This window comes from Limanda limanda, chromosome 11, assembly GCF_963576545.1.
Source record: "Limanda limanda chromosome 11, fLimLim1.1, whole genome shotgun sequence".
Taxonomy (NCBI): domain Eukaryota; kingdom Metazoa; phylum Chordata; class Actinopteri; order Pleuronectiformes; family Pleuronectidae; genus Limanda; species Limanda limanda.
In genome coordinates, this window is record NC_083646.1 from 10,552,033 (window position 1) to 10,572,204 (window position 20,172).

Here is a 20,172-nt window from a genome sequence, read left to right on the forward strand (position 1 = left end):
TCTTTGATGTGCTGTGAAGTGTCACTCAACCTGCAGCGCGTCAGATCATCTGCAACTTGTGTAACTGGCGCGCTGACACGTTGTTATGGGATCACTGGAAATGATCCAGTGACATTGACTGTTATTATTATTATTATAATTTTTTTCTCCCCCCTCCCCAGCACCCACCACCACCACCTCCCTCCCCGGACTGCCGCCCCCCCCGGTCCATTCTCCGGCGGTCCCACGTCATTTTCCCTCCTCCCTCGCCGACCCAGGAGCGAGGTTTCCGGAGGGATTACACCGAGAGGAGCGGATCTCTGTCCGGTATCAGTCCGCCGGGAACATGTCGGGCAGCGAGGATGACAGGGAGGACTTCGGAGCCGCGGACGAGCCCTCACTTCCCCCCGGTAAGCCCGCCTCGCTTCCCTCCCCCCTCTCCCTTCCTTCCTTCCTTCCCCGACACGAAGGTCCATCTCTAGCTAGCTTTAGCCGGAGCTAGCCCGGGGGGGGGGGGGAGGAGGAGGAGGGGCTGTCCGTCCGTCACTCGCCATGACAGATTAGATTAGTTAGCTAACTTGGCTAACAAGTGCTCACTGTCATGTCGGACCCTTGTTGTGTTCAACGTGGGCTCGAGTGAACTGTCAAAGTTTCAGAGAGACAAGTTTGAGTCTTGTGCTGTTCTGTGCGTGTGTGTGCGCGTGTGAGTGCGTGTGGGCGTGCGTGAACATTTGCTAGTGCCAGTGCGCGCCCCCTCCTCCCTCCTCCCTCCTCCCTGTGGCCTGCAGCAGTGCTCCTCTCTCTCCCCCCCCTCTCTCTCTTCTTCTTCTCCTCTTCCTCCTCCTCCTCCTAATGAAAGCACATGTCCATGACAGCAGATGAAGAGGAGCCGGCAGGTGTCCTGTCTGAAGTGGACGAGGTGCCCAAGTCCAAGAAGAAGAAGAAGGGCAAGAAGAGCAGCCGAGAGAGCAGGAGCAGTAAGAGGCAGAGGCCCGCCAGAGAGGTCAGTGTGCCCCCCCCACCCTCCATACACCTGCACTATGTGTTGACATGTTTCATAATCCATCTTAGAATAACAATAGGCCCATATGGGACCCCTTGGTGGTCAGGGGACTCAACGATCTAAAAACACCATGATGAAATTCTGATATTCATGATTTTAGAACCAAATTCTCCATTCATACACCTGCAGATTATCTGACTTACTTTAACATGTGTGCTCCAAGTATTATTCCAACTATGATGCCTCTTCTGAGCATTTTGGCAAAGCACAAGGTCAGCATATTTGGAAATTATGTTTTAGATAGATAGATTACTTTATTCATCCCCGAAGGGAAATTAAGTCGTCATAGCAGCCGGTAAATTTGAATACAATAAAATACAATACAATACAATAAAATAAAAAATATTGAGGTAGAAAGAATAAAAAGAGAAACACAAGATAAATAGGTAGATAAGGTGCAGTGGCAAGATGATGGTAATAGTGCTGATGATATGATGGTAATGTTATTGTTAGACAGTATATAAAAATAGTACAGTATATATAGTTTTGTTATGTTATATTATGTTTTGTATCTCAAGAGATAGTAGGTCGGTGGTTCGATCCCCGGCTCCTCCAGCATTCTGAACTGTCTCCACATGAAAAGGGTTTATAGAAATAGTGCTGCGTATAAAAGAGCTTTATGAACGTTTGTGTGAATGGGACTTGTACTGTAAAGTATTTTGACTGGTTGTTACCACTATGGCTTTATAAATTCCGTCCATTTTTACCAGTGTGGCAACCAAAAACCCTCTCTGTGTATATATGGAGGTTTAAATATTGTTTTAAGACAGACTTGAACATGTGAACCTCTCTTCAAGGCTGTGGCTCCATCAACCTGTTCATACCTGGTATTACCATCCGTCCTGACCGGTCCAATCACAGGCGGTCAGCGCTGAGTACATGTGAACGCCCCCCCCCCCAATGCGTCCTGAGATCACTCAGACCATATTCTTAGGTGGTCCGGGATGCATGCGGCCACATTCTTTTCGCCGTGTGTATTCCAAATACGTCCTGGGTCACACATGCAGAACGGTCTGCTCAGCTCACGTCTCGGACACAGTACTATTTCACAATTAGAGCCGGGAAGTGAGATGTGATCACAAGTCACAGGAGAGACGTTCAGGTTCAGGATGCATTTTAATACATGTACCCGGGTTTGAACGGGTCCAGATTGTCAGATAAAACTAGGTAGTGTCAAACCCGCCACACACTTGGGGACAATAACAGCAGGCCAAGTGAAATGTTGCAGATATTGATTTACTTCCTCCCTAATAGTGCAAACCAAAACAAGTACAGGGCGTCCTGAAATCCTCCTGAAATAAGAGGTTTGAGCACATTCCCCAGAAAACAAATGCAAATAATTGTCTTGAATATATGGTGAATACTTTTGGCCATAAAGTATCTGTAGATCTGTAAATGATGGCCGCTGTCACACCCGGAACCTGTGGTGACACAGTCAAATGTCTTGTTTTGAGTGACCAACAGCGAAAAACCCAAATATATTCAATCTACTTCCATAAAAACAAAGACAAACCGTAAAGTATCTCGCTTGAAGAAAATTAAAATCTATGTAATAACTGACGTGTGTCATGTCTACCTGAAATGAGAATGAATCATCCACTGACCACAACAGCTGTGTGACTATTTATGCAGACCTCAGCCAAGCAGAGGAGTCTATTACTTGATCAGACTGAAACAAAGAAGCGTCTCATTTTAATGTGTTATTTTGTAATAATTTATTGTTTATTTGATCCATAAAGTGCACCGCTGCTGCCTGCAGGCAATTAGGCGTCACTCTTTTTCAGAGTCGTTCTTTGTCTTGCAGGAGTTGCCAGCTAGCTCCCCTGAGCACCTGATCGGAGTAGAAGCGGTGGAGAGAGATGCAGACGAGGGAGCTGTGCGGTCAGAGAGTGAAGGAAGCGATTATGCCCCCGGCAGGAAAAAGAAGAAACGCCTCAGCTCGGCAAAAGAAAAGAAAAAAGGAGGTGGGGCCGGAGAGAAAGGAGGATCGTCCAGTTCAAAGAGCAAACGCAAGGAACCCGAACCAGAAGAGGACGACGATGACGATGATGATTGCCAGGTGAAGATTCATGCATACTGGGCTGATAAGAGGATGGCCTCTTCCTTCAGAGCGAACATGTCAAACTAACCTCTCCTGATTGTTCTTTTCACCCTCTCTCCTGCCTCAGCCCAAAAGCTCCTCCCAGCTGCTGGAAGCCTGGGGCATGAAGGACATTGACCACGTCTTTACTCAGGAAGACTACAGCTCCCTCACCAACTACAAGGCCTTCAGTCAGTTTGTTAGGTAAGAAAACCCCTTCTTTAATAGTACACCCATATATATTAATACCATCATCTGTCTGGTCATTAAGGAGTATTTATAAAAATAAATAATGATATACAATGTCCCTTAGGCCGTTAATTGCAGCTAAGAACCCCAAAATTGCTGTGTCAAAGATGATGACTCTGATGATGGCTAAGTGGAGAGAATTCAGCACCAATAACCCACTGAAGGTATTGATATTCAGAACTTGCTTACACATCTGTCTCATAATGAATGAAATCTGTTGTTGTTGGACGGTCCACAGCCCGGTTTCCTGATTCTGTTCTGTCTCCCCTGTTAGGGTTGCGCCACTGCCAATGCAGCTCTGGCAGCTGCCAACGTGGCTGCAGCTGTGGAGAACATGGTGGTGGCCGGGACAGATGGAGCGGCAGAGACAGGTGCCGCCCCTTCACCCAAACCCGCTCCAACTCCTGTTGCTGCACCGACACCCCCTGCACCCCCGGCACCTCCTCTCCGCAAGGCCAAGACCAAAGAGGGCAAAGGTAAAGCCGGATAAGTGAATAACAAGTTTTTTACGTAATTATGTACGAATTAAGTACGGTTTTTGACATGAAAATCTGCAACTTCAACATTTATCTGGGGTCTCTACCTAAATGTTCTCGTATAAACTATCTATCTATCTATCTATCTATCTATCTATCTATCTATCTATCTATCTATCTATCTATCTATCTATCTATCTATCTATCTATCTATCTATCTATCTATCTATCTATCTATCTATCTATCTATCTATCTATCTATCTATCTATCTATCTATCTATCTATCTATCTATCTATCTATCTATCTATCTATCTATCTATCTATCTATCTATCTATCTATCTATCTATCTATATATCTTATCTATCTTATCTATCTTATCTATCTTATCTATCTTATCTTATCTATCTTATCTATCTTATCTATCTTATCTATCTATCTATCTGGGGTCTCTACCTAAATGTTCTCGTTTAAACTTTGTTCTCTCAGGTCCCAATGCTCGCAGGAAGTCGAAACCTACGCCTAAGCCTCAACCCAAACCCAAACCTAAAAAAGTGGCTCCACTGAAGATCAAACTTGGGGGCCTCAACAGCAAGAGGAAGCGCTCCTCAGTGAGATCCTTTTCTTATTTTTCAAGTGCTGTACTTATTTAATCACCAGAATCTGAATGTTTATACTCGTACTCAAAAGTAACAAGGTATTTCTCTCGATGTCCTCTCTATCAGAGTGATGAGGATGAACCAGATGTTGAAAGCGACTTTGACGACGGGAGTTTCTCGGTGTCCGACGGCTCCAACCGCAGCAACCGCCCGAAGAAGAAGCCCAAGAGCGCCAAGAAGAAGAAGAAAGGTTGGCATGGAAATATCACCGAGTTAATAAGCCTGCTCTGGAGGTTTCGCTTGGTCAGATGAAGGCTACCGTTGCTCTGATCATCTACCTCCCCCCCGCCTCACTTTCTTCTCCCTCTTTTCTGTAAACGTCCTTTCTCAGTGGAGACGGAGGACGGCGACGGCTACGAGACCGACCACCAGGACTACTGCGAGGTGTGCCAGCAGGGAGGGGAGATCATCCTGTGTGACACCTGCCCGAGAGCCTATCACATGGTCTGCCTGGACCCCGACATGGAGAAAGCACCTGAGGGCAAGTGGAGCTGCCCACACTGTGTGAGTACTGTCCTCTCCCCCCCCTCAGCGCCGTGCACAGAACCCCACGAGGTCGGACGTTAGATAAGACCGGGCCCGATTCCTGGAGAATGAAACAGCCGGGCAGAAACGACCCCTGTCATTAAAACACTGTTTGTGTGGAAGTGTGTGAATTCACGTAAAGTTGCACTGACGCTGCCACCTGGTTGGAAATTGCATTCTTGCTGCAGGATTTTGACATATTTTTTTTTTTTGTGCCTTCTCTTTTTCTCTTTGTCCTCTGCTGCCCCCCCCACCCCCCCAACCCCTTTGCTCATGTTTCCCATCTATCCTCTCCTGCTCCCCACCACATGCCTTCTCCTCCCCCCATCCTCCATTTCCTCTTCTTGTTCCTCCCTCCCTCCCTCCCTCTGCAATGGCTCCACATGCACACGCACGCACACATTGCACACACACACACACACACACACGCACACACACACACACCCCTCCAACCTCGGCTCTCTTGGCTCTCCCCCCACTCCCCTCCCCTTTTTCCTTTCACTCCGTTCCGCATACCTTCCCTGCCTGTCTGCCCCCCCACCCCCAACCCCCCCCCCCCCCTTCTCGGACACACTCACGCGCACACATGCACACTCGCACACATATCCACTTCCCTCTGCCTGTAATTCTGCCACCAGGAGAAGGAGGGCATCCAGTGGGAGGCCCGAGATGAGCTCTCCGAGGCTGAAGGGGAGGAAGAGGAGGACAGGAGGGATGAAGGGGTGGAGGAGGAAGATGACCACCACATTGAGTTCTGCCGGGTGTGCAAGGACGGAGGGGAGCTACTTTGCTGTGACACCTGCCCCTCCTCCTATCACATCCACTGCCTCAACCCTCCCCTCCCCGAAATCCCCAACGGAGAGTGGATCTGCCCCCGCTGCAAGGTGAGTGTGTGTGAGTCTGCGAGTGCACGTGCTCACGTGGGCGTGCACAGTTTCCATCTTGTGCAGATTCCTACTTGAGATGAAGAGCTTCTCTTCTTCTTGTGTATATATATATGTATTTTAGACAAGTTATATCAGTCATAATTGAGCTGATTTCTCAGGTCAAATCTCACCATTCATATACTAATTTCTTATTAGTGATAAATAGGGTTGCAAAATTCCGGGAATATTAAAAGTTGGAAACTTTCCATGGGAATAAACGGGAATAAACTGGAAATGTTGTGGGTAATTTATACTAACTGTATTTACCTTGTCATATACAGACATAAATATAAACATTTTGTTGTGTCATAGGCTGATTTGAGCCCTGAGGAAACTTTGGGCACTTGACTATATGCTTCTGCATCTTTGTGTCATTCTTAACACAGGTCTTTGCAAAGTATTTGCAAATGTACACAGCCTTTCCTTCTACATTAGATGGGGTGAAATGTGTCCACACATGAGATAGTGCACGTGACATCGTTCTGTAGAATAAGATGAGAAAAAAGACAAAAAAACACTAATGCAATGCCAGAGATATAAATAGTTAGCCAAACAATTTGAATCTTCTGTAAAAATATTTTATAATTGATGGATAAATGAATGGAAATGAACAGATGAACAATCCTAAATCAGCATGCTAATATATTTTCCCCAGTAATATCATCGAAGGTTACCTGACTAGTACTGCTCACTACAGCAGGCCTCAATAGCCCTGCTGTAGTGTGCAGGTTGAAATTCAACGTGCAGTGTGTGCTGCATTCCATTCATCTTTAAAATAGAGTTTTGAATGATGTTTTTATTGCTCAGCGTTTAATTTGTGTATTTTTTTTTCAAAATTCCCAAAATTGCCGAGCTTAACTTCCCAAGGAAAGTTTCCGTAAAGTTTCCGGAAATGTACCGGAAACTTTCCCGCCCTTTGCAACCCTATAAGTGATAAATCATTTGTTCATTGATAAGCATCTATTCCTTAATTTCCCCCTCCTCTGCCATTTCCTAACAGTGTCTAGCAATGAAGGGAAAAGTCCAGAAGGTTTTGACTTGGAAATGGGGGGAGCCTCCAGGCCCCACACCTGTCCCCCGGCCTGTCGACCTGCCTGCTGATGCTCCTGATCCCCCCCCGCTGGTGGGACGCAGGGAGAGGGAGTTCTTTGTCAAATGGTGCAATTTGTCCTACTGGCACTGCTCCTGGGTGCAGGAGCTCCAGGTACACGCTCTGTGAAACTGAATCCACCTGTAGTTGTGAATGTGGTTTTTATGCTCTTTGGCGTGGGACGTGTGTCTGTTCCTTCTCCTCACATTTGTAACACACAAACTCCTTCTTGTCTCAGATGACTCCTTTTTAACCCCCTCATTCTTTCCTAGTTGGAACTGAACTGCCAGGTGATGTTCCGTAACTACCAGAGGAAGACTGACATGGACGAACCACCGCCTGCCGACTTTGGAGGCGAGGGCGTTGAGGTCAAGAGCACCAAGAGGAAACACAAAGATCCTCTCTTTGTCCACATGGAAGAGGAGTTTTACCGTTACGGAGTCAAGATGGAGTGGTTGATGATCCACCGCGTCCTCAACCACAGGTAGGAAACATAATCTCATTAGAAATATGCAGTTTATTCATAAAAAGGAATGTGTTTATTATAAAGGTTTTGGATTTTTGCCTTAAAATAGCTTTTTTAATAGTAGATTAATGTTCATGGGGTCTTGATGTGTATTTTTATAGTTAATAGCTCATATAACTAATTAAAAGAAAGAATGTAATTGTCAATAAAATGTGGGTTCAATTAAATGTAAGCTCACCCTATCAGAAGAAAGCAAACCCAGTAACTCTTTTTTTCTTTTAGTGTTGATAAAAAGAACAACGTACATTACCTGATTAAATGGAGAGATCTGGCCTATGACCAGGCCACCTGGGAGAGCGAGGAAATGGATGTTCCGGAGTTTGACACCTACAAACAGACATACTGGAATCACAGGTATGCTGAGACTTTACAAAGTGTCACACAGTGGTTTTTCAAAGAGTGTTTTTTCCTCCTTAACTGCCATTCTTGTCCTTAAAGAGAGTTGATGGTGGGTGAAGAGGCCAGACCTGGCAAAAAGCTGAAGAAGCAGGTGAAAGTCAAGAAGGCAGAGCGGCCGCCGGCTAATCCAGTCATAGATGTAAGTAGTATTAAAGTTGGAACCATAAAAAATACTTTATTTGTTCCAAACACATCCTTGGTCACTGTTAAACTGCTCTTGCCATATTTAGTTTGATTAGAGAATAAAGGTTTGCTGCTAGGTGTATTTCCCTGTCAGAATGAAAAGTAACATGACTCACAGCAGATGTGGAATTGATATTCCTCCCGGGTTTATTTCATGCAGCCCACCATCAAGTTTGATCGTCAGCCTGACTACCTGGAAAGCACAGGTGGCACGCTGCATCCTTACCAGCTGGAGGGGCTGAACTGGCTGAGGTTTTCATGGGCTCAGGCCACCGACACCATCCTGGCCGATGAGATGGGTTTAGGCAAGACTGTACAGACGGCGGTCTTTCTCTACTCATTGTACAAAGAGGTAAGGAGCTGTTAGTGCTGTGCAAGGGTTGTCACCATTTTTGCTTTTAATTTGAATGATGGACCCCCATTCTATTTATGCTAACAAAATAAACACAAGTTTCTGCATTTTTTTGTCCAGTCTGCCCTCCACTGTCGTTAAGTGTAAGTCGGTGGGTTTCAGACATGTGACAGACAGTAACTCTGCCCAATAAAGGGGATGAGTTCAAAGCAAGGAACTCTATCCTAAAGGCAGGGCAAGACAAATATATCTGTTTTTATTTGACATGTCTTGTTTGTTATCTATAGCATTATACACAGTTAATGTTGATCCCACCTGTCTTCCTCTGGTACAGGGTCACTCCAAAGGCCCGTTCCTGGTCAGCGCTCCCCTGTCTACCATCATTAACTGGGAGAGAGAGTTTGAGTTGTGGGCGCCTGACATGTACGTGGTGACCTACGTAGGAGACAAGGACAGCAGAGCCGTCATCAGGGAGAACGAGTTCTCGTTTGAAGGAAATGCCATCCGAGGTGGAAAGAAGGCCTCTAGGATGAAGGTAAGAACAAAAAAAAAGGAGAAAGTGATGATACCAAATGATCTTTATTACACTTAAATTCTGTGACTGCTTCTTAATCTGTTCTGCAGCTTAACTAATGTCCAACTGTCCCTGTGCTTTACAGAAAGACTCAAATGTCAAGTTCCATGTTCTGCTGACATCCTATGAGTTGATCACTATTGACCAGGCTGTACTGGGCTCCATTGAGTGGGCCTGTCTGGTTGTAGATGAAGCACACAGACTCAAGAACAACCAGTCCAAGGTAAGACAAAACACAGCTTTACATATGTGGTTGTTTTTTGTCCTTACTTACAGGACAGTAGAACCCATACTCCCTGTGCACAGCTTCAGTTTTGTAAACACAGGGCTGAGAAGAGCTGCATACCATTTAGCAAATTATTATATCAACTGTTATATATTGTTTTATCTTTTTTATTTTCACTATTAAAAATTCAACATGATTTCCCTCTGCCTTTCTTCTTCGTCTGTCACTAGTTCTTCCGAATCTTGAACAACTACCCGCTGCAACACAAGCTGCTGCTGACCGGCACTCCTCTTCAGAACAACCTGGAGGAGCTCTTCCACTTGCTGAACTTCCTGACCCCAATGAGATTCAAGTCAGTGTGTTGCCACAGCACATGTGGCTTTTGTTGCACACACAATGCGAATGACCACACTGACTCGCTCTGTGTTTATTTATGTTTTCTTTTCTTTTTCTCTGCAGCAACCTGGATGGGTTTCTTGAGGAGTTTGCGGACATCGCCAAAGAGGACCAGATCAAGAAGCTGCATGACATGCTGGGACCACACATGCTCAGGAGGCTGAAGGCTGATGTTTTCAAACACATGCCCTCCAAGACTGAGCTCATTGTGAGAGTGGAGCTGAGCCCCATGCAGAAGTATGTGATATGTGACCTATATGTCACAGACTCAAGATTTGCATTTTTAGATTGTTATTTTAGGATAATGTGGTTGATAAAGTCGGAATTCTTGCCATGTGCACTGTATAGTTTCCTTTTTCTGATCCATTTCTTCTTCTTCTTGTAACCCAGGAAATATTACAAGTTCATCCTGACACGTAACTTTGATGCCCTGAACACTCGTGGAGGAGGAAACCAGGTGTCTTTGCTCAATGTGGTGATGGACCTCAAAAAGTGCTGTAATCACCCCTACCTCTTCCCTGCTGCTGCAATGGTATGATTCATGACTTTCACACAGTTCCGGTACTGGTTGCATGTTGTGTGGTAGCACTTATTAATGCCTTTTTGTACTTTTTGAGTGCAGTCAGTTTCATTGGCTTGTCCCTCTGACCGCAGGAGGCACCAAAACTTCCAAATGGCATGTATGAGGGCGCTGCTCTGACTAAAGCTTCAGGAAAACTGATGCTTCTCATGAAGATGATGAGGAAGCTAAAGAATGGAGGCCACAGAGTTCTGGTCTTCTCTCAGATGACTAAAATGCTGGACCTGCTGGAGGATTTCTTGGAGAATGAAGGTTACAAATATGAGAGAATTGACGGAGGAGTCACTGGCAGCATGAGACAGGAGGCCATTGATCGTTTTAACGGTGAGACATGCACATTGACTGTCTGTATTGGCTGTAAACCGCAGCTATGGTATCCTGCCAGGGTGGTAGTTGTCTTTCTCACTGTTTTTTTATTTTTCTGATCTTCATCCCAACAGCTCCCGGGGCCCCTCAGTTTGCTTTCCTCCTCTCCACCAGAGCTGGTGGTTTGGGCATTAATCTCGCCTCTGCTGACACTGTCGTCATTTACGACTCCGACTGGAACCCCCACAATGATATCCAGGTATGGAGGCCATAACTAAACCTTGTATTCATGTCATGTTTATTTATTTGGACAATAGTTAAATATACTATTTGTTTCTTAAAGGCGTTCAGCAGAGCTCACCGAATTGGCCAGAACAGGAAGGTGATGATCTATCGCTTTGTCACCAAAGCCTCTGTGGAGGAGAGGATAACACAGGTCGGTGAAAATACACACTGCAAGAGATTAAACATGCCTCTTTAAACTATGTCAGAATTCTTTTAAAACCTGCTCATCACTTTGTCTTCCACTGACTTTCCTTCCACCAGGTGGCGAAGAAGAAGATGATGCTCACCCACTTGGTGGTGCGGCCTGGGCTTGGCTCTAAGACGGGCTCAATGTCCAAGCAGGAGCTTGATGATATCCTCAAGTTTGGAACTGAAGAGTTGTTTAAAGGTGAACTCGGAGAAGGTAAGTCGACTTCAAACCACATACATGTCGAAATGTTTTTTTTTAGTGCCATAATGAGAAAGTAGTCAACCTTGCTCAGAATTTCTCAGAAATTCTATAGTGAAGTGAAACTTGACATACTAACAGTGCAGGTCACCATGAACAAGAGTGAGGTAAAATATCTGTGTCACCTCTCAAGGATTTAAAATAAATATTATTTAATATGAGCGAGTCATGAGGACCTTAATGAAAAAGAAGCCAACTGTGCACAGTCAACCTGGAGTCTGAATTTGAACGATCCACTTCCGTCTGATCGGACAGAAGTTACAGGAAGTGAATTAGGTTTTTGCCTCCTTCCTTTTTTCATTTGACTCATCCTGTTCTCCTTTCAGGGGACAACAAAGAGGATGACAGCAGTGTGATCCACTACGATGACCGCGCGATTGACGGCCTGCTAGACAGGGACCGGGACGCCACGGATGACACTGAGCTTCAGAGCATGAACGAATACCTCAGCTCCTTTAAAGTGGCCCAGTACGTGGTCAAAGATGAAGAGGATGAGGTATGTGGTTAAACATGTTTATTTGAACATATCAATTTTAAGTTATGTGATGTTCGATTTGATCAGACCTTGATCTAACATCTGACATATTTTGTCTTATTTTTACCAGCATAAAATGTCTATAGTTGTTAAAAAAAATCGAAATCTGCAGACTTACTTACGGTTCCTAGTATTTTCCACATGATTGAGTGTTTTCTTGCTTTGAGGAGGAGGAGGAGGTGGAAAGGGAGGTGATCAAGCAGGAGGAAAGTGTTGACCCTGACTACTGGGAGAAACTGCTTCGACACCACTACGAGCAGCAGCAAGAAGATCTCGCCCGAAATTTAGGCAAAGGCAAAAGAACTCGAAAGCCAGTCAACTACAATGACGGCTCCCAGGAGGACCGAGGTATAAGACAGGGTACAGAAAAACATATAATGCCACCTCTTCTTGTCTGTGTGTTTGTGTCTGTTTGTGTGTGTGTGTGTGTGTGTTTGCTGTGCAGTGCCGTCAGTGTTTGTTTGGTGTTGTTTGAAGTTTGTGTTATGACTTTAGATTGAGTATAGTAACATTTTACTATTTATTTGAAATGTCGATGTTCTTTCTTAGATTAATAATTTGACGTATTTGCTGAATAAAGCACAGGTTATAACAAACATCAACAATCGAACTGTCTATAACCCCGATAGCCACAAAGCGAATATTTATGTTGAAAATTGTCTACTGACTTTAATGACGAAGACAAACTGGCAGTGAAGAATTGCTCCTGCTTTTTTGGGCTATTTAGCCGTTCAGTCAGTGCAGAGTCAGCTCATCAGCTGAGTTTTAAAACATCATTACACGGTGCGTCAAAATATCCAGTTTATTTTTCTTAATGTCAGAGTTAATCAAGGAAAAAATATTCCTGTTTAAGCAATTAGTAAAAATGTAACTTTTATATTTGAAAGCAGCCCCATGTGTAGTTCAGACATACTTTAACTAGTATTAGATTTTATATAAGATTAGGTCCAGGCAGTAAAAGTATTGTCCTTGTTTTTATTTGCTCCCTCCTTCATATTTCTCCTTGTGCTTTTTTTCAGACTGGCAGGAGGATCAGTCGGACAACCAGTCTGATTACTCGGTGGCCTCAGAAGAAGGTGACGAGGACTTCGATGAACGGACAGAAGGTAAGATTCACTGTTTTACTGTGTGGGTGGGTGGGTGTGTGTGTGTGTGTGTGTGTTTGCTGGTAAAATGGGTCATGTCACTGCTCTTAACTTTGTGAAGACAGATATTTTAGTCATTATGGTGTTTTTTAAGTTTAAGAAGTACAGGTACCAGGTAAGTATAGGTACAGTGAAACTTCTAACAACTCTTTACTCTCCCAGCCCTGGTTGTCTCATTCACTAACTTCAAACCGTCCCTACAGCTGTTTATTCAGATTCAGACGTCAGCTACGATATCCTCATTGACAACATCTACAACTCAAGTAACAGCCCTTGTTGCTGCATCATCTGCTCTCTACGTAGAGAGGCACGAAAAGACAGAAAGAAAAAGAAAAAGGAGGAAAAGAGCAGGAAAAAAACCAAAGACACAGGGACAGAAATGTAAAATCAACGGTTTCTCAACCAGTTGAACTGTACCTGCAATTCCAAAGGATTGTGTTCATACTAACTGTTAATTAAGTTGAAATGGATTTTATATAAATAAAATTTTTTGCATTAATGTTTATATTCAAGATCAGCTGTTAATAATTTTCCATTTCATTTGTAAGTATAATGAGATGTACCTGCTCTGTTGGGTGTTTGTACTTTTGTTTAATTTAATATGGCTCTGTTCATTCAGCTTTATTAAAAGAAGTAAATCCCTGCTTTCAGTTTTAACTGTTTGAAAGTGTTCATACTTAAAGCAGAAGGGTGTAATGTAGGAGTGTGGAGAGAGCGAGAGAGCGAGAGATTTTGAGGAGAGCGAGCTTCAGCAGCAGAAGCAGCAGCTGAGTGAGTCGTGAGAAGCAGTAAGTGGAACATCCTCACAGAAAAACTGGGACGTTAAGAGCACACATGACCATACATCGACCATTCAGTGTCATTGAAGTCTAATATGCCTCAGTGCGTTGTGTTGCTGGCTTGAATGTAGACTGAGTTTAAGATGAACTAACAGTGTTCATGTTGTTCCAGCTAACTCCCGCAGACCGAACCGTAAAGGCCTGAGGAACGACAGGGACAAACCTTTGCCGCCGCTGTTGGCCCGGGTCGGCGGGAACATTGAGGTGAGTTTTCTGACGGTCATCTCGTCTCCTTGCGTTTCCTCTCATGTCCGGATAAGAAGTTACTAGAAACACGAGAAAGATGTTCTCCAAATTAAAAATCATCCAGCAGGAAACTCACCTGAAGCAGAAAGTAGAGTGCATATTACCGCCAAGGCCTGGCATTCCAATTTCACACCAACATAGATGTTAGTTCACTAAATGTGCTGGATCGTTTTCATCCAGACCCATAAATTATTCCCTGGGCAAATGGGGAAAATGTGGAAAAACACCATCTCATAACAGTAAGTGTAAAAATCCGCCCCCTGACCTGGATCCACACTAAAAGTTAATGGATTCTTTCCTGACTTGTACCGCATCCCTCCAGCAGGTGTCATGGAAATCTGTTCAGCTGTTTTTCTGTAATCTTGTTAACAATCCAACCAACAAACAAGCTGACGGGTAAAAACAGAAGCAGCTTGCTGACAATGAGAATTGACTGTTATTACTGTTAATATCTCTCCTTTGCTCCTGTGCCTCCACCTAATGCTTGAAACATTTAATCAACCCTTGACCTCTTCATTACCCGTCAGGTGTTGGGCTTCAACGCTCGGCAGAGGAAGGCTTTCCTGAATGCAGTGATGCGTTATGGGATGCCTCCTCAGGACGCTTTCACCAACCAGTGGCTGGTGCGGGACCTCAGAGGAAAATCAGAGAAAGAATTCAAGTGAGCTCAGAATTATTTTGATATTTGGTAATAATCCTTTTGTTGTGCTCAGCTAACAGTGTGTACGTGGACATCCTTTCACCTTCTCCTTCGCACGTGTTCTCAGGGCTTACGTGTCCTTGTTCATGCGTCACCTTTGTGAGCCGGGGGCTGATGGAGCCGAGACTTTTGCAGATGGCGTCCCACGAGAGGGTCTGTCAAGGCAACACGTGCTTACTCGCATCGGTGTGATGTCCCTCATAAGGAAAAAGGTACGTTTTTACTGGGCAGAAACTAAGAGGAGGAATGTTATCATCCTGATTTAGTGGTAAATTTAAATAAATCAGTTATAAACCTTCATTTTAAGGGATAAAATGACTGAGGTTGACTTACTGATAACAGGTTCAGGAGTTTGAGCATGTGAACGGTCAGTGGTCGATGCCCTGGATGGCCGAGCTGGAGGAGAACAAAAGGGCTGCGGCTCTGGCTGCCGGTGAAGACCTTAAGACTCCCTCCTCTGGGACCCCTGCAGACACACAGCCCAACACACCTGTGCCAGGTACACACACACACACACATATACACCATTTGCCTCTATACTTGTGAGGACCCTCACTGACATTATGCAGTCCCTAACTCCCTGATCCTTTCTTTTAGTTTCAACTTGCATTGTTTAACACTAAAAGAGACATTTCCTTCACATATGAAAATGCAATTCTATTTCCTATTATCCTAACCTTTTGCCCCAAACACATTGTCACACACATTTAGATGTAGAGCCTTAAGCTAAGCTGTGACCTTGGAATAATGCTGATTGGCTTCTTTGTGTATCATTGAAAGCTTCTTTTTTTACCTGATAGTTTTTGTTCAAGGCCAAACAGACATTTTCCCCAGTATCAGTTTATGCCCTGACGCCCTCTTGTGGCTCCATCCCTAAAAACACGAGAATTACTGGCCACCAGCCTTGATGTTTGACTTATTGAAACATTAAGCTTCAAAAACTCTGTGGGAATTTTGGGGATACTTATGAATTAGTAAGGATATTAAAAGTCTATTTGTAAAACTATCTGTCACATATGTTTCAACAGAGGATTTGACTAAGACAGAGGACAAGGAAGACATAAAGAAGGAGGGAGAAGACTCCAAAGGAGCCAAGAAGGCAGAGGATCCTGAGGTAGATTCTACTATTTGCCATTTTTGATTCAAGTAGTTTCCTTATTCAGAATCAGTTTTTTCTAATTTGATCCTGACTACTTCTCCCACAGATTATTGAAATCCCAGATGAATCTGAAAAATCCCCAGTGGCTGAAAAGAAAGAAGTAGAGACGGACTCTGCTGCAGGGAAGGAGGAGAAAGAAAAGGAGATAGTAGAAGGAGACGAAGTGAAGGAGAAGGAGGCTGAAGACACAAGCAAGGAGAAAGAAGAGAAGGACAAGACGAGTGACACGGCGGAGAAAGACACTCCTGCTGTGAAGGGTGAAGGTTCAGAGGGGAAGCAGGATCCAGAGGAAGACAAGTCTAAAGGTGAGAAAGACGATTATACTGTTTTTAAAATCTTCCAGTTTCCTTTCTTTGTGATTCTAACAGTGCTTTTCTCTTCTAAGCTGAGGACGGCAAAGACGAAAAGATGGACACCACTCCACCTGCAGAGGAGAAGAAAGGTACAAACATAGAGTCCAAGTCAACACACACACTTACAAACTATCTAAAATATAACTCAACTGTTTCTTCTGAGACACCCTTCATGGGCCATGAATACATTTATGAGAAAAAGCAAATGTCTGAATGCAAATAAACTTTTTTTTATATTTATGCTTTGATATCATAATCTATTTCCATGCACATTTCCATAATAAGAGGCCGTCCTGACCTTTTTAAAGTATGTTGTGTCGCGTGTCTCTTGTTTTCTCACAGAGCAAAAAGAGGAGAAAGATGGCGTGAAAACAGACGAGACTGGCAAACTGCAGAATGGAGAGAGCACCAAAGAAGGAGGAACAGCTGCACCGGTGGTTAACGTCACCGAGGAGAAGAAGAAAGCCACCAAGCAGAGGTTCATGTTCAACATTGCTGACGGAGGCTTCACAGGTACGCACACGCACACGCACACACACACACACACACACACACACACACACACACACACACACAGACACACAGACACGCACACACACACTGTTGTGTCTCTTTTCTTTCCTCTTTTTTTCTCTTTCAGTTCAGTTTTTTTACCTTCCTGTCGTCTTTTCCAGAGCTTCACTCTCTGTGGCAGAATGAAGAGCGAGCAGCCACCGTCACTAAGAAGACCTTTGAGATTTGGCACCGTCGCCATGACTACTGGTTGCTGGCCGGCATCATACAGTATCCTCTCAAACTCACAACTTCTTTGGACAGAAAGATTTAGTTGAACTCTCACTGTTGACGTCAGCTTGGACTTGGCAGAACTATTATTGGGGCATTTTGCCAGATGAATTTTGTAGTAATGTAATTGTCAGATTAATTTCTAATTAAAATAATCCTTAGTTCCCCCCTTCATATGATCTTGTTATATTTGAGAGGAATCTGTGAGTATGAAGCACACAAAGATCATGCAGTACCCTCTCTTTCCTCTTCTGTGGTTTTCTCAAGATAGGTTGTGCACCTCAAAATAGAAATTTAAAGTTTTGTAGTGAATTCAACATTTAGTAGTTTTTATTGCACACACCTTTACTCTGCTCAGTCTCTTAGGTGAAAATTTGTCTATGCACAATATTCAACATTTATTGTTCTTAAAAATTGCTTTAGGGAAAAGGATTCCTTAATATTTTCGTGAAAAATAAGTTTGGAAGTGTACCGACACAGCATCTAGCCTCTCTCCCTTATTCATTGAAAGTATGACCCACAGAAAAATGCGTTGTCACACTTAACCCCCGGCGTCCCTCAGACACGGCTACGCTCGGTGGCAGGATGTGCAGAACGACGTGAGGTTCGCCATCCTCAACGAGCCGTTCAAAGGGGAGATGAGCCGAGGAAACTTCCTGGAGATCAAGAACAAGTTTCTGGCCCGCAGGTTTAAGGTGAACTGAGTTCCTCGTTGATGACAAGTTTCCCTGTGTGTGTGTGTTTCCCTATGTGTGTGTCTCTAGCACGTCTCACTGGGCATTTGTCTTCTCCTTTGCAGCTACTGGAGCAGGCTCTGGTGATCGAGGAGCAGCTGCGCCGGGCAGCCTACCTGAACATGACAGAAGACCCGGCCCATCCTTCCATGGCCCTCAACACTCGCTTCAGTGAGGTGGAGTGTCTCGCCGAGTCCCACCAGCACCTCAGCAAGGAGTCCATGTCTGGAAACAAACCTGCCAATGCAGTGCTGCATAAAGGTAAAACATACGGAATATACGGAAGAGTATGTAGGGTTTCTGGTTACAGCTGCTAACGTAAACCAACAAACACATCAGTATAGATATAAAACAGCTTTAATGTTAACAACAACTTTTAATTATCTCTTTACCAGTAAATTTGAAATCCAGACACTTAAAACTTAACTTTCATTACTTCCATGTCGCTTTCCAGTTCTCAAACAGCTCGAGGAACTGTTGAGTGACATGAAGGCCGACGTCACGCGTCTCCCGGCGACCATCGCTAGGATACCCCCGGTAGCCGTGCGGCTGCAAATGTCAGAGAGGAACATCCTCAGCCGATTGGCCAACCGAGGCCCTGACCTCACCGGCCAGAACCAGTCACAGACCTCACAGCAGATGCAGGTGCCGCGCTGACCAATCACCTCTCACATGTCGCGCTCACTGACTTGACCGAGGCCCGTCGCCCTCACCTCCCCGCCATGTAGCAGACGTCCTCCCCCTTAACAACCGTGTACAGCACTGTCAGGTTAGTCCTCCTCGCTCTGCACCCCCAACCCATCCCCGGACTCAGAAGAACATCAGCTGTGCTGCTGGACTTTGAATTTGAAAAGACTGGACCTGTAGATTCAGGACGGGAGTGAACGAGCGAATCATCATCATCTCTCGTTCCGTGGCAGACTAGAAACTCGTTTTCTCCTCCACTGGGATTCCGATTGAACTCCTCTAACCTGAGGACTGTCGACAGTCGTGACTCCTACAGGCAGCTCCACTGACCTGTCCTGTTCTGTCTTTACAGCAGGGTCAAACTTGTGTGTGTAACTACGTGTAACATTAAGCTGACAAAGGGTAGACGGGAGAAAAAGCAGCATGTTTGAAGCATACTGGTGCTTTGTAGTAACGTTTGGATTATTAAAGAAATCAAGGGATTTTATTGTGCTCATTCTCACCTGTAGAAAGTTGTGATATTTTATCTTTTTTTCAACTCTAATGTCCTCCCCTATATGTGTGTGTGTGTGTGTGTGTGGAGACCGAAAGAGTGTGTGTGCGTGTGTGTGTATCCATAAATTGGGCATATTGATGTGCATCTCTACTGCAGAATGCCCCCGGCCCCCACACTGAGAGACTGTTACTGTCGCTGTTAGCTCTCCCTGAATCCTCGCCCTCCCTCCCGAACCTCCGCTCGCCCCATCAGTTGACCCCGACTCGGGATCAGCTCTCTGCGCCCCCCCCCCCAACCAGCACCTCCACATTCCTGACGGCGACACAGCTTTGCTCTGGAAATTATCCTGTCCTAAAATATGGACTTGCAATAGCTCCACAGCGCTTAGGTACCGCGGATGGTTCCAAGAATGATGGCAATCTTAATTTAATTTCCTACTGTCTCTTGTTAAGTTGTTTTACATTACTGAATATTATTATTATGGTCACCACCTTTTTGTTTTTATCATCGCTGTTGTTTTTATGGATTACAATAAAAAGTCAAGAGTTTTTCAACGTTTGTCCGTTTTATTTGAAAGTAACAGTATTTATTTTAGCCACGTATGACTGAAACATCAGTTGGTCGACGACAACCACAATAACCAGAAGTTGAATTGCAGTGAGATTATGTTCTATTTGAACTTTCATTTTCACTGTGATAACTTCTGACCTTAGTGATCCACTGACTTTTCTTGGTGTAAAATGTCTTCTTTTACTTTCAATTTTAAGCGATCTTCAGGTCAAACGTTTGAATGTGTCAAATTCTTTAGTTTATGTCCAAACTACTGTAAAGCCATTTACAATCTCAGCTGCACTTTGTGTGTAGGTCTGTTTAGCTAATGCTAGCATGCTAATATGCTAAGTTAAGCTGTTGAACACACTTTACACTTCATAGTATTGTCACTGTGAGCCTGCTTTGGTGCAGATATCCACATTTTCCACATAGTCCCATTCTTGTTGCCTCAAAGTTTTTCCTTTTGCTCCGGAGAAAAACTATTCAGTGAGTGCTGATACCAGTTCAGGAAAACATGTTACAATTTTGTGACGTTTGATTCACTTTGCATGCAAACCACGAAAATGTGAAATTTACATTAAGGCAAATGCTGATATTCAGCAGAACATGGGAAATGAGAAG

General features: G+C 44.3%; 1 protein-coding gene across 4 annotated transcripts; it reads left to right on the plus strand.

The window, feature by feature from the left end:
* Positions 1–211: 211 nt before the first annotated feature.
* chd4b (chromodomain helicase DNA binding protein 4b) lies at positions 212–19,547 on the plus strand. 4 transcript variants are annotated; one of them, XM_061080683.1, is made up of 39 exons: positions 212–389; positions 855–982; positions 2,847–3,101; positions 3,211–3,326; positions 3,436–3,535; positions 3,646–3,847; positions 4,337–4,458; positions 4,573–4,696; positions 4,838–5,010; positions 5,670–5,915; positions 6,958–7,161; positions 7,320–7,531; positions 7,796–7,927; positions 8,012–8,111; positions 8,316–8,507; positions 8,842–9,042; positions 9,167–9,304; positions 9,538–9,659; positions 9,767–9,940; positions 10,094–10,235; positions 10,358–10,607; positions 10,724–10,848; positions 10,933–11,025; positions 11,136–11,277; positions 11,649–11,818; positions 12,028–12,217; positions 12,877–12,963; positions 13,954–14,045; positions 14,615–14,748; positions 14,855–14,999; positions 15,130–15,286; positions 15,816–15,901; positions 15,993–16,251; positions 16,332–16,388; positions 16,642–16,812; positions 16,974–17,082; positions 17,645–17,777; positions 17,882–18,077; positions 18,271–19,547. In XM_061080683.1, exons 1-39 carry the CDS (start codon positions 326–328, stop codon positions 18,471–18,473), a joined length of 5,946 nt encoding a protein of 1,981 aa, XP_060936666.1. In that variant the 5' UTR covers positions 212–325; the 3' UTR covers positions 18,474–19,547. The 4 variants fall into 4 exon arrangements, with proteins under 4 accessions (XP_060936666.1, XP_060936668.1, XP_060936667.1 ...); XM_061080685.1 differs by having other exon boundaries at positions 12,028–12,205; XM_061080684.1 differs by having other exon boundaries at positions 858–982.
* The last annotated feature ends 625 nt before the right edge of the window (positions 19,548–20,172 follow it).

Excerpts from the sequence above, each read along its gene's own strand:
- chd4b (XM_061080683.1), top strand. The coding sequence starts at position 326 with ATGTCGGGCAGCGAGGATGACAGGGAGGACTTCGGAGCCGCGGACGAG. Across the intron at positions 3,848-4,336 it reads CAAGACCAAAGAGGGCAAAG|GTCCCAATGCTCGCAGGAAG; the intron begins GTAAAGCCGGAT and ends TTGTTCTCTCAG. Across the intron at positions 11,026-11,135 it reads TGGAGGAGAGGATAACACAG|GTGGCGAAGAAGAAGATGAT; the intron begins GTCGGTGAAAAT and ends TCCTTCCACCAG.